The sequence below is a fragment of the Coloeus monedula genome (genome assembly GCF_965178545.1).
Source record: "Coloeus monedula genome assembly, chromosome: 36".
In the NCBI taxonomy this organism is placed as follows: domain Eukaryota; kingdom Metazoa; phylum Chordata; class Aves; order Passeriformes; family Corvidae; genus Coloeus; species Coloeus monedula.
In genome coordinates, this window is record NC_138816.1 from 2,040,836 (window position 1) to 2,053,935 (window position 13,100).

At 53.5% G+C, this 13,100-nt stretch overlaps 2 protein-coding genes across 2 annotated transcripts; one reads left to right on the forward strand and one right to left on the reverse strand.

The window, feature by feature from the left end:
- Nucleotides 1-860: 860 nt before the first annotated feature.
- LOC309584151 (zinc finger protein RFP-like) lies at nt 861-4,063 on the reverse strand (the record flags this gene model as incomplete). Its single annotated transcript, XM_082300092.1, has 7 exons — nt 861-1,604; nt 1,775-1,804; nt 2,141-2,256; nt 2,483-2,505; nt 2,790-3,020; nt 3,167-3,262; nt 3,641-4,063. The coding sequence occupies 7 exons, from the start codon at nt 4,061-4,063 to the stop codon at nt 931-933; spliced, it is 1,593 nt and encodes a 530-aa protein (XP_082156218.1). The 3' UTR covers nt 861-930.
- A 1,680-nt stretch (nt 4,064-5,743) lies between these two features.
- LOC309584110 (E3 ubiquitin-protein ligase TRIM39-like) lies at nt 5,744-9,715 on the forward strand (the record flags this gene model as incomplete). Its single annotated transcript, XM_082300034.1, has 6 exons — nt 5,744-6,157; nt 6,401-6,496; nt 7,038-7,268; nt 8,047-8,069; nt 8,747-8,862; nt 9,201-9,715. The coding sequence occupies 6 exons, from the start codon at nt 5,744-5,746 to the stop codon at nt 9,713-9,715; spliced, it is 1,395 nt and encodes a 464-aa protein (XP_082156160.1).
- Between the last annotated feature and the right edge of the window lie 3,385 nt (nt 9,716-13,100).

Here is a 13,100-nt window from a genome sequence, read left to right on the forward strand (position 1 = left end):
AAACCTGGGAAAAACAAGGCAAAGAGAGGGGAGAAGCTGTGGAGAAGGGACCCTGAGGCAGAGAAATGGGAAACAGTGGGAAAATGGGAGAAATTGGGATAGAAAGGCAAAATTTCCCAAGGCTTGCCTGACTGGCTGTAGATGACCCCATCTGAGCTGGTCACCTCCAAACCAAGGGCTACAAATTACATTTTTTTTAGCCTTTCCCCCAACCTCCAATGGGTGGAATTGCCCTAAAGCAGCTGTTTTCTCCCTGGAAAAGGTCCCCGTGGTGACCAGTTCTGTGGGTTCCATGATTTATATCATTAATAATAAAAAAGGATGTGATTTCCCGCTCCGTGTCCTTCCCGACTGCCGGCAGTGGTACTTCCAGGGAGAAGGGACAGGGACAGTCCCTGGGCCACCTGCATGGGGCTTGTGGCTCTTCCAGGGTGCAAACACCAGGAAAAGGGTTTAATTAAAATTCCATCTTGATCTTGGCACCCAGGAGCAGCAAACACCAAACAGAGAAGAAGTTAAAACACGTTTTTACTTCATCCAAAGCCAGAGGAGAGGAGAGGAGAGGAGAGGAGAGGAGAGGAGAGGAGAGGAGAGGAGAGGAGAGGAGAGGAGAGGAGAGGAGAGGAGAGGAGAGGAGAGGAGAGGAGAGGAGAGGAGAGGAGAGGAGAGGAGAGGAGAGGAGAGGAGAGGAGAGGAGAGGAGAGGAGAGGAGAGGAGAGGAGAGGAGAGGAGAGGAGAGGAGAGGAGATGGTGCAGGATGGGGTGGGAAAGACGTGGCTCCATTTTCAGCCACCAGATTTGGGGGTGACAACTCGGGACAGCAACCCCGAGGGATACTCAGCGTCGCTGGGGGTGGAAAGAGAGACTTCAGCAGACACAAGTCCCCTGAAGTGCTGGGAATGGGTGATAAACCTTGCAATTTGGGGAAGCTCAGGGGCACAAGGTGATCCGGGAGCCCTCGCCCCACACCAGGAACCAAGGGTGGACGCTCTGCCCCTTGAAGGAGGCCGCCGGGAAGGCGAAGATCAGACTCCTCTTATCAGCATCAAAAAAAGCCACCTGGCCCCTCTCGTAGTCCAGGGCCACCCGCACCCTCCTGGGCGCGCGGATCGGGAACAGCGGGATGCGCTCCAGGGAGGTGAGAGCCCAGAACTCGCCCTGGCAGAGCCCCATGGACCAGAGCTCCCACTCGGCGCTCCCGGGGGTCTCTCCCCCGCTCCCGGGGGTCTCTCCCCCGCTCCCGGGGGTCTCCCTGGCCACCCCCAGGGCCCAGGACCCCGCGGGTGCCACCTGCACGTCCCAGCAGCGCCTCCCGGCCGTGACGCCCTCGCGGCCCAGCACGGAGGGGTCGGTGCCGGGTCCGTCCGCGGGAGCGTCGGTGCCGGGTCCGGGTCCGTCCGCGGGAGCGTCGGTGCCGGGTCCGTCCGCGGGAGCGTCGGTGCCGGGTCCGTCCGCGGGAGCGTCGGTGCCGGGTCCGTCCGCGGGAGCGTCGGTGCCGGGTCCGTCCCCGGGAGGGTCCTGGGCGCTTTCCCAGCTGACGCTGCTCCCGTCGGGCGCCACGAGGAGCTGGGGGTGAGCCGTGCTGGGGTCCAGCGTCACCGTCACTGCGCCAGAGGGGATTCCATGGATCCCGCCTCCCCTCGTCCCGCGGGGATGATCCTCGCGGTGAGGATTCCCCGGCTCCCCGCGGGGCTTTTCCCTCATTTCCCGTCGTTTGTTCGGCATCTCCCACCCAGCTCGTGGCCCACCCCTCATCCCGCATCCCAGGACTTACTTTTCTCTGGCAGCTCAAACATCAGGATGTCTGAAAAAGGGGAGACAGGGATTGATATAAAATGCGAGGATCAGTGGGAACGGGAATGTGGGGAGGCTGTTCTGCCACGCCGAGAATGACGACCGGAATTGTGATAAAACAGGTTTGCAATCAAAAAAAAATTGCAATAAAAAAAATAGCAATAAAAATAATCGCAATAAAATACAGCATATACTCTAAGTAAACAAATATAATGATTGCACGTATACATAATAATTATATAATAATCATGTAATAAACATATATAGTAGATACAATAACTGCAATTAATATATATAATAAAATCACTGAAATTCATCGCTTCATCTCCCAGCCTGCTCCCAATACCTTGGAAGCTCCTCAGAGTCTCCTCCAGGAGAATATTTTCCTCCCTGAAGTGATGAATTTTCTTTTCCAGCTCTGGAAGAGGTGACGGGGGCAGCTGGAGGTTGTCCTTTACAAGCCTGGAGAAGGACGGAAGGAAGAGGTTGAGAATCCATCCCTGAGGGAGTCCAAGGAATTCTCTGTGCACACCCACAGAGGAGCCTTTAGGGACGGGCTCAGAGCCCTTTGCTCAGGGATTTGGCCACAAAACCAAATACTTTGGTCTCTAAATGAGGCCAAACACAGGATCCAACCCCCAATCCCAGCCCGGGGTGGGAGGAGGAGCTCAGGAAGCCCCGTCCTTACCTGCTCAAGGTGCCATTGATGTCCTGGAAGGGAGAGAAGGGAGATGGGACTCGGTGAGTCACGGAATCACACAGAATCATGGAAACACACTGGAAGAGATTTTCTAGGCCCATCGGGTCCAACCAGCGGGAAAACTGCTGAGGCACCAGATTTGGGTCTGGAGCAGGGCACGGCTGCACCACAGAATGGTTTGGGTTGAAGGGACCCCCAGAGACCACCACGTTCCACCCCCTGCCGTGATCCCACGGGACTGGGTTGCTCCAAACCCCGCTGGACCCTGTGGCTCCATCCCGTTGTCCCTCGTCACCTGCAGGAAGGTCCTGGCTGGTTGCCGGCACTTCTCCTCCAGCTCCTGGATGCGGGCATCCAGCCGGGAGATCTCCTTCGTCAGGCTCGTCACGTTTTCCTCCTGCACCTTCCCGATGTCCCTCTCCAGGTCCCCCAGCCGAGCCAGGAGGTGACGGGAATGCTCCTCCAGGGAGAGGTGCAGCCCCTGGAACTGGGAGAGAATCCGCTGCCGCTCGACTTCGGTCTTCTCCTGCGGGATGGGACACAAGGAGCTGGGTGGGAAGGGGGAGTCAAAGCCCCTCCCTGGAGAGGAACCCCAGCTCCAGGGACGACCTCGCCCCTCTACATCCATCGGGAGACACCCACTCCCCCACCCTTCTGCTCCAAAGCATTTACCAAATACTCCCAGTTCCTCCTCATTTCAGCCTCCCGGAACTCCTGGATTTTGTCTCTGTCGTCCTTCAGGGTTTGCAGCTGAGCCTGGATTTGTCCCTGAGGGGAGGAAAAATAAAGATCCCCTTTCTCTGAAAATCGGGACAACTTCAAAAACACACTCTGGGCAGGGGGTTGGAGTGCGGAGTTCCATTTCTCCTCCCTGTCCAGGAAAACATTCCCGCTCTTATTGTCCACGTTCCTGCTGATTTAGGGATTGGCAGGTATCCGCTAAGCGCTGGAGCTGGACAGAGGCTGCAATTCCGCAGCAGGGAAGAGGATGAAGACCCGGATCCCTCCAGGCTCGGAGGAGAGCAGAGAGAGCAGAAGCGCCGGAGCATATCCTGTCCCCTTGAAACGGGCTGGGCACAGGGGAGGCAAATCCGTGGGGACATTTCTGCCCTGGTTCGGCTCCTGGATGGGAAACCCTGCCTTTACCTGGTATTCCCGGACAACCTCCGGCACCGGGAGCACGGTGTGGGCGCGGTGCGCGCGGGACTCGCGGCAGATCGCGCACAGTAGAGCCCCGTCCTCCTTGCAGAAAACCTCCAGGGGCTCCCGATGCTTCTGGCATCCTTCCTCCTCCTCCTCCCCAGTTCCCAGGGCTTCCCCGCGGCTCAGCCGCCGAGCGATCTCCAGCACCCGCGCCAGCTCCCGGCTCGGGCGGAGGCTCCGCTCCGGGGCCGTGTCCCGGCACCGCGGGCACGCGAACCCCGCCGTGGGCCATTCCCAGCAGCGCTCGATGCACGAGCGGCAGAAGTGGTGGCCGCAGTGGATGGACACGGGGTCCCGGAAATATTCCAGGCAAATGGGGCAGGAGGCCTCCCCCGGGAGCGCGTCCCGAGCGCTCGGCTCGTCCATGGGGCCCCGGGGGATGCAGGAGCAGCCGCTTTCATTTTCTCCCGGACGGGGGAAGGCGTTGCCTTCCTGCCCCTCGCGGGTGGGGGGACGCGGAGCCCAGGGGGGTGGGGATGGAGAGGTGGGCGACGACTAAAATCCTCCTGGTTCGGCCCCCCGGCTGGTCCTAAACCTCTGCTCCGGGTGGGATTCCTGGGATCCACAGCCCGGTGAGGGATTTTTTAAAATTTGGATTTCTTAACATTTTGATTTTTTTTTTTTAAAAATCGGATTTTTAAATTTGGATTTAAAAAAAAAAATAGATTCTAAGAAACTTTTTATTTAGGTATTTTTTCCCCTGAAACTGTGTGAAAAGGAGGCAGGTTGCTCCCAGCCCTGGATCTACCTGCACCTTGAAGCGGTTGAGCAAAATCCCACAGAAAACCTTGGATTACTGATTTTCTTTTCCTCTGGCACTGAGCAAATCTCTCCTTGTCTGTTAAACCCGAGCCTCCAGCTCCCTCTTGAGCCCACGCCCGGCGAGAATTCACGGTGATTACACCCGGTTAATCAAGGAGGGAAACCACTTGGAAAGGGGGATGTTGATCCATCCCAACTCTCCGAACGCCTCGCCCCCCGATAAATCAACCTTAGCCCCAGATTAATTAAAAAAAAAAAAAAAAAAGAAAAAAAGAGGTGTTTTGAGCACGAAGCCGCCCCCCAGGTTTCAGTCTGAATGTTCCGAGCACCGGAAAACCCGGAACCTCAAAAAACTCCCTCACAGAATTAACGGCGCATGAGTTTTTGACCTATTTCCTCCAAAAAAACCATCATTTCGATACCGACGCCAGCGAGTTCCGGTGGCTTCTGCACGCGAAGGGCTCCGGAGTTTACAGGCTGGTGGTCCAGCGGGGGGTCTTGGAAGAAAAGGAAAGTTAAAAATAGGAGGGTCTGTGGTCAGCGGCTCAGCCCCGACCCGTGAGAGAAACGATTTCCTGTGTAAAAGGAGAAGTGAGATGAACAATAAAAGTATGTTTGAATAAAGGTATTTATAGCTGCACGTACTGGCGGGGGTGTTGGAGTCGGGAATTCAGGAACGCTGATTAATTGGCAGGCGGAATGAGCAGCAAAGGATGAGTTGGTGGTTTCACCCGAAGAGTTACTGCAAGCTCTGTCCCCATGCCTGTGCCCTTCAACTAATAAACTAGGAGTGAATTAATAAATACGCATATCAATTAAATTTATCAATGAATAAATAAATTAAAAAAAAAATAATTGAAAGCAGTGAAACCAGGCTGATACCTCGTTCAGACCCCAAGGGGAGGTTTGGGGCAGCCTCTCACTTTCCCCGGGTGTTTTTTGGGGGAGAAGGGGGTGAAACAGGAGCTGCAGTTGGATCCCAGCCAAGCCGGTAAGTGATGAAGGAAGTTTAATTTCCATTTAATCTTCTTCCAACCCGCTGCGGGCCTGGCGGGGAGGGGGATTCTCTGTCCCTCTCCGGCTCCGCTGCTGCTGCAGTCGGGGGTCAAACCCGGTGCCGAACAACCCAGTGCCACACCCGGCGCCAAACCCGGCTCATCTCAGCAGCCAAGCTGTTCGGCTCTCGCTTTCACCTCCCTGGGGCCGAGGCACCTGCAGGAAGCGGAGCAGCCGCGGGGCCAGCCCGGCCTCGGGGGAAAGCGAAACCGCCCCGTCCCCGCGGCCATGGCCGAGCACGGCCCCGCCGGGAGCCTCCGCGCCGAAGCCTCCTGCTCGCTGTGCCTCGGCCTCTTCCAGGACCCCGTGTCCATCCACTGCGGCCACAACTTCTGCCGCTCGTGCATCGAGCGCTGCTGGGAGAGCTCCCGGGAGAGCTTCCCGTGCCCGCGCTGCCGGGAGACGGCCCCGGAGAGGAGCCTGAGACCCAACCGGGAGCTGGCCAAGATTATCCGGATCGCGCAGCGCCTCAGCCTTAGGGGGGGATCCGGGAGAGGCGAGCGGCTTTGCCAGAGGCACGGCGAGGCTCTGAAGCTCTTCTGCGAGCAGGACCAGACCCCCGTGTGCCGCGTGTGCCGCGAGTCCCAGGACCACCGGCTCCACGCCGCCGTCCCCATCGAGGAAGCGGCGGAGGAGCACAAGGTGGGAGGTGTCCAGGTGTCCCTGGGGATTAGGGAGGAGGAAAAGGAGGAGGGAGGAGGAGGGGGAGGCCAGGTGAGCGTTGTTTTCCTTGCAAAGGTCTGGATTTCTGCGCCTTCCGCCTGTTCTCTGCCTCACGTTGGGTGACAGTCACTCCCCCCTCCCTCCCCCCCCCCCACCGCCCCTCGCTCACGGCATCGCCGGATGGAAGCAAAGGCACCGATTCGGTGTTTCCCCTCCGATCAGGAGAAATTCCAGGCTCACGCGCAGATCCTGAAGGACAGGAGAGAAAAGATGCTGGGGCTGAAAGCGGCTGAGGAAGGGAAAAGCCTGCACTTGCTCGTGAGTGACCCTTCCCTTGTCCCTCTGGCCGTGGTGATGGATGTGGAGGCACACCTGGGCTACCTGTGCCTGTCACCGCCCTCACGGGGAAGAATTTCTCCCCAGTATCCAGCCTAAACCCGGATTTTTCCAGGTTATTGTGGATCTCTGACTCCCTCCATGTGCTCGCACGTTCCCGGGCTCCCTCTATTAACAGACAGAAAACGGGAATCACCCAATCGCATCTTTCTTGCCTTGATGTCCCTTTCCCTGATCTCTCTCGCTGACTAATCTGTTTATGGGTTTATTTTGCATCTTCCCTTGACCAAAGGTCTGGAGCGTTTTGGGTACAAAGTTTATGGACCATGGGAAAATGCTTTGCCAGCAGCCCTCACCAAGAAATAGAAAAAAAAAAAAAAAAAAAAAAATTTCTCTTGATTCTCCCCAGGCTTTGCAAGAGCCCTGGAATTTCTGGCGGTGATAAATCCCCCCTTCAATCCACTCTGCTGGCATTTCTCTCCCCCATCCCTGCCCCAGCCCTGCATGTCCGTTCCCGTTGCAGGAGCGGGTGGACGCGGAGCGGCAGAGGGTCCGGTCCCAGGTCAAGGAGCTGCACCAGCTCCTGGAGGAGCAGGAGCAGCTTCTCCTGGGCCGGCTGGCAAAGCTGGACCGGGAGATCGTGCAGAGGCAGGAGGAGAACATCAGCAGGCTCTCAGAGCAAATCTCCTCCATGGGCCAGCAGATCCAGGAGCTGGAGGACAAGTGCCGGCAGCCACCCTGGGAACTCCTGCAGGTGAGACCTCAGAGCCCTCTGAAAACCCTTGGCCACCTGTGGTGCCACCAGGCCACCAGGCAAATTAATCCTAAACAGAATCCCAGGATCATGGTTTGAGTAGGAAGGGGCCTCACAGGCCACCTAGACCACTGGGCCACCTTTCTCCAATCGCCGTCCAACCTGGAGATATAAAAACTCCTTTTAAAACCCATCTCTTTTTTCCTAAATTATTCTCTTCAATCCCCACAAAGTCATCCCAGCTGTCCACTGGAACATCGTGGATCACCCCCAGGGCCCAACTCGCTGGTCACTGGGGTTCACTTGTCCGGTTGAACACTCCCAGTGCTGGTCTGAGTTCCCTTGTCCACAGTGGGAAACCACTGGTGCTCCCCTGGTCTGGAGGTTGCCACCAAAGTCACCATCTGAGCCCACCTCTGGGCTTCGTTTCACCCCTGGTTCGATAATTAAATATTAAAATATCAAAACATTCAAACATTCAAACGTCTAAATATTCAAATATCCAAGCATTTAAACACCCAAACATTAAAATAAGCAGAGATGTTCATTAGCAGCGGTCACGCCCATCCTGGGAGAGGGGATGATGCTGATAACCGAACTGCTCATTAAGATTGCCACGACCTCACCTGAATTCCCGCAGATCCAGAATCCCTCATTTAGGCTGAGCAGCGTCCCAGGATGACCCCAGAGCCCTCCCTGGTTATTCGCCCCAGGCTGGCTCCGCTCTGACCCCACAATCCCTCTGATCTGTCTCTCTCTCTCTCTCTCTCTCCTGCAGGACAGCAGAGACATCCTGAGCAGGTTTGTGGCTCCTCTCCTGCATTCCTGCCATGTGCTTGTCGTTTGTCCCCATGGCTGGGGGACACCAGAACCCCAACAATCTGTGACCTGTGTGACAGGGACATGCAGGACACAACTAGGACACCACAAAAGTCCAGTTAGGATGCTGGAGACCAGAGTCAGGTACTGGGGGCTGAAGGTACCTCCAGATCTGCTGCAACTGCTCTGTGATCCATGAAAACCTCCCTGTTCCTGGAGGGATGAGCTTTTCCTTTTCAGCCTGTCAAAAATAGGGAGCCAACAGCTAAAAGTGTCAAATTCTAAAGGAATCAATCTTCCACCCTTTAACAGACCTGCTCAAGTCCCCTTCGGACTGGGAGGTGGGTTATTGGAAGGAGGAAAGTGGACAAGGAAAGGCATTTTTATTCCCTGATTTCCACTGGTGGAAAATCTTCACCACCCAGGGACTCCTCAGCCGTGGTTGGGTCAGCAAATGTTTTCCAGGAGCTCCTTGATGAGGAGCAGATCCCAAAAACCTCCTGTAGATGCCTAAACCCAAAAGGAATGGAATTATAAAACTGTGGAAACTTGGGATGGTTTGGGAAGGAAGGGACCTTTCAAGTTTTCCCAGAGCCCAGCTGTCTCTCCAGTCCCACCATTCCATATTTCTGTGGAGAAAATCTTCTCCTTCTTTCCAGGCTGGAGAAGCAGAGTGCCCTGGAGACAGTGGAGACATCACCAGAGCTGGCAGAGGAACTCACGGGGCTGCCCCAGAGAAATGTCACACTCAAAGAGATGCTGAAGAAGTTCCAAGGTATGGAGGGACCAGGGAAGGGGGTCAGAAGCAGCGCTGCATCAGCGTCACGTTCGGAAATCACCCCTCAAAAGTGAAAATCCCAAATATTTCCACATGGCAGCTTAAGAAAGGAAAGCCATGGGACACCCCCCAATGACCAGCAAAACCCCCCACACTCCAGAGCCTCATTTTTGCTCCAAGCCAAATTCCCTTTGTTGACTTTTCCACTCTCCCAGTCCTGCACAGGGGCATCAAACCATCCCCAGCACCCCAGATGGGGGGAGACGGGACAAACCCAACCCCAAAGCTCTTGGGGGGTGACACCCATGTGTGACAGCCATCCTCTCCCTCTGCAGTGAGCCTGACGCTGGATCCAGACACGGCCCATCCCCGGCTTGCCCTGTCTGAGGATGGGAAGTGTGTCCGGTGGGAGGACACCCGGAGGGCCGTCCCCGACCACCCCAAACGCTTCGACTCCTCGCGCTGCGTCCTGGGCCGGGAGGGATTCGGCTCTGGCCGGCACTACTGGGAGGTGCAGGTGGACCACGGGGCTGCCTGGGCTGTCGGCGTGGCCAAGGAATCTGTGCGCAGGAAGGGTCGGATCAGCGTCAAGCCCGAGGTGGGGATCTGGGCCGTGGGGCAGTGCGGGAGCCAGTGCCAGGCTCTCACCTCTCCCACCGTCCCCATCTTCCTGCCCAAAACCCCCGAGGTGGTTGGGGTCTACCTGGACTACGAGGCTGGGCGAGTGGCATTCTTCGATTCGCAGAGGGCGATCCCGATGTTCACGTACCCTCCGACATCCTTCGGCGGGGAGCAGGTCCTGCCTCTGCTCTGCCTGGGCAGGGGGTGCCAGTTCACTCTGTCACCCTGACCCTCCCCCGTGGTGGGTCGCTCACTCAGGGGGTTTCAGGATGGAAAATTCCCCTTTCTCCATCATTTCTGCCGACGAGAAGCCACAGTTGGTGTAGAGAAATGCTGATCTGAGGGCTGGGAGAGACTTTCTGTGCCAGGGTGGTGATGAGGGAGAGGATGAGAGGGGAAAAGGATGGAAAATAAATGGAAATAGGGCAAAGAGTGGGAATAATTGGGATGATCAGAACGATCTGCTGGTGACTGGGGCCACCTGAGGCATTTCCTGGGGCCTGGACATCTGGATGCCTGGACATCTGGGGTCTACCAGCATCATCTCCTGGGGTCCAGCAGGATCATCTCCCAGGACCTGGGTCCACCAGAGGCTTTACCTGGAGCTTGGATGCCTGGGGTCCATCGGGGTCAGATCCTGGGGTTCATCGGGATCATCCCCTGGGGACTTTTAGCGTCAAATCCCGGGGTCCATTGGTATAACGGCCTGGAGTGGATTGGGATCATGCGCTGGGATCTATGTGGGTCGGGATCACATTCTGGGGTGCATCGGAATCCAGTCCTGGGATCCATTGAGGCCACGGTGAAATCCCGGGTGCCACCGAGCTCATCCATCCAAAACAGAACCACTCAGAAAGGCGAACTGAGCGTCTCCCTGGTGGTCTAGTGGTTAGGATTCGGCGCTCTCACCGCCGCGGCCCGGGTTCGATTCCCGGTCAGGGAACACGGTTTTTGTTTTCCTCCCCAAATCCACTTTTTTTGGAGGTGTGTTTTCGGAGATCTTTTCCGTATTTAAACATCCCCTAACTCCCAAAACACCCCCTTTCTCCTCTTTTTGTGCCTCTCCCTTCCCGCGGGGCGTCAGCTACCACCTACCCCAGCTCCTTCTGTTATTGAGCAATAAATAAATAAATAAATAAATAAGCAGTAATGCTAATTGTATTTTTTTCCATTACGTTTATATGAAAGGCCTTTACCAGCTGTGCGGAAATAATTGCAGTTGAATACTGTAATTAAATAATGGCGATTATTGAGCAGTTAACTGTTTATTATACATTATGATTATTTACACTGAGTTATAATTTCAAAAAGGAACAAGATTTTTAAAAAGAATAATAACTTGGAAAGCCGGAAAAAAAATTGAAAAAATGATCAGCAATTTGAAAAAGGGAAAGCACAGCAGAAAAAAAAAGGGGTATTATTTTAGGAATTTCTCCAAGAATAAAGCCTGTCAGGAGTGGGATTTGAACCCACGCCTCCATCTGGAGACCAGAATTCCCGAAGGAAGGTGAAACCTTGAGTCTGGCGCCTTAGACCACTCGGCCATCCTGACGGTGGCAATTTCCCCCTAAATAGACTAATTCGAGGTTTTAAAAATCAGGGTTTGTTGGGCTCTCTTTGGACGGGGGAAGTTTTGTTTTACTGGTTTTTTTGTCTGTTGCTTTGTGGGGGCTTTTTGACTACTAGCAAAGTAGTCAAAAATAAAAAAGAATTCTTAAAAAATAGGGTAATATTTGTAATTAAAACTAAAAAGAAATAATAATTTGAAAAGGAACAGTAGCTGAGAGAAAAAGGGTTTCAAAATGGAATAATGATCTCTGAGGGGAACAGTCATTCGCACAGAATAAAAAAAGTAAAACCCGGCATAATAATAACAATAACAACAACAACAACAATATTATTAATAATAATAGAACAATAATAATTTAAAAATAAAAATAATTTAGAAATTAGTAATAATTTAAAAACTACAATAAACAAAGAGCAAAAGACATATTTGAGAAGATGTAGGAAAAAGAGATCTGCGCCCAACGTGGGGCTCGAACCCACGACCCTGAGATTAAGAGTCTCATGCTCTACCGACTGAGCTAGCCGGGCGCTGCTTCGTGTTTTTACTTACCCTATATTTGATATCCAACTAATGGGCATTCCACCTCATTTTCCCGGGAAACTCCTCACCAGACAGATATTTTTGGGGTGCAGAAGGCTGGGACAAAACCTCTGCCTCGAGGCAAATTTTGGCTTTCCCACCAATTCGGCCTCCGCGATCAAAAGCCGTCGTTAAACGCTTCCCGGCTCGGATAAATCACCGCGGGGATGGAGAGGCGGAATTGCCTGAAATTTCGCGGTATTCTGTGGGAAAAGCGGATTTTTTTGGTCTTCGGTTTTGAGGGGAGAAGGGGCAAAAAGTCAGCCGTGGAGCGTTTCTGTAGTGTAGTGGTTATCACGTTCGCCTCACACGCGAAAGGTCCCCGGTTCGAAACCGGGCAGAAACAGGTCCTTAAATTTGTCTTTTAACTCTCGTGTCTCAGCATTCCTTCAAATTCCATCATGGCGATTCTGGCAAAAGAAAAAACAAAAAAGAAGTTTATTTATAGAAGCAAATTACTTATATTGCTACTCATTCCCCTGCATTTTTTGGCTCAATATTCCTACAAATCCCTGAATTATGGCTCTGGTAAAAATCCGTGTTAATAACTCAGAACCGGTTTGTTTTAGTTTATCCATCAATATTTTCCCTGCGGACAATTTTTTTGGGCAGAAACCCCTACAAGTGTAAGTGTCTCCCCCAAAAAACATGGGGAGCCGGGGAAAACAAAACAACTCCAAAAACTCACTCCCAGAAAACTGTGGGAATATGATTGCCACAGGAACACCTCACGTGCTTTAGTTTTCCACGGATTCGGAGTCGCGACTTCCTTTCTAAAGGTACAAAACCGCCTGAAATCGAAGATTTTACAAAAAAAAGCCGCTCGTTCCCTGACCGGGAATCGAACCCGGGCCGCGGCGGTGAAAGCGCCGAATCCTAACCACTAGACCACCAGGGAGCTGCCTCAGGCTTTCCTTTTACCATTCCCAAGGATTTTTTCCAGCAAACCGCCCCGAGTCTGCCTCTTTCCATCGGCCTCATGACACTGCTTCACTCGGGGCGCGGAAGGAATCAAAAATAGGAAAAATCACGGCGAATTCAAAAGTGATTTAAAAATCCCCCAAATAGTTCAAGGTAATAAATGAATCAATCAAAAAACAGGAAAGCAATAAAAATTATTAAAAAAAAGTTGAATGAAAATAGCAAAACTAATTTTAAAAATGGGATTTACCCTTGAGCTTGTCCTCCCTGGTGGTCTAGTGGTGAGGATCGGGTGCTTTCACCCCCGTAGTCCGGTCTCGATTCCCGGTCAGGGAAAAGAAATTCTAAAAGGGTGTGAATTCTTCAAAAGTAACAATTTTTAACCTCGGGGTCCCCCAATGTCTCCCCTGTCCGCTGACCTCAATGTCGCCTGTCCGTGATTTCACGCGAAAGCTCCTTGGTTCGGAATCAGACAAAACCCACCGAGTTTGAGGGTATTTTGGGAGGGTTTTAAGCATTTCCCTGATTTTTTCCTTTATTTACG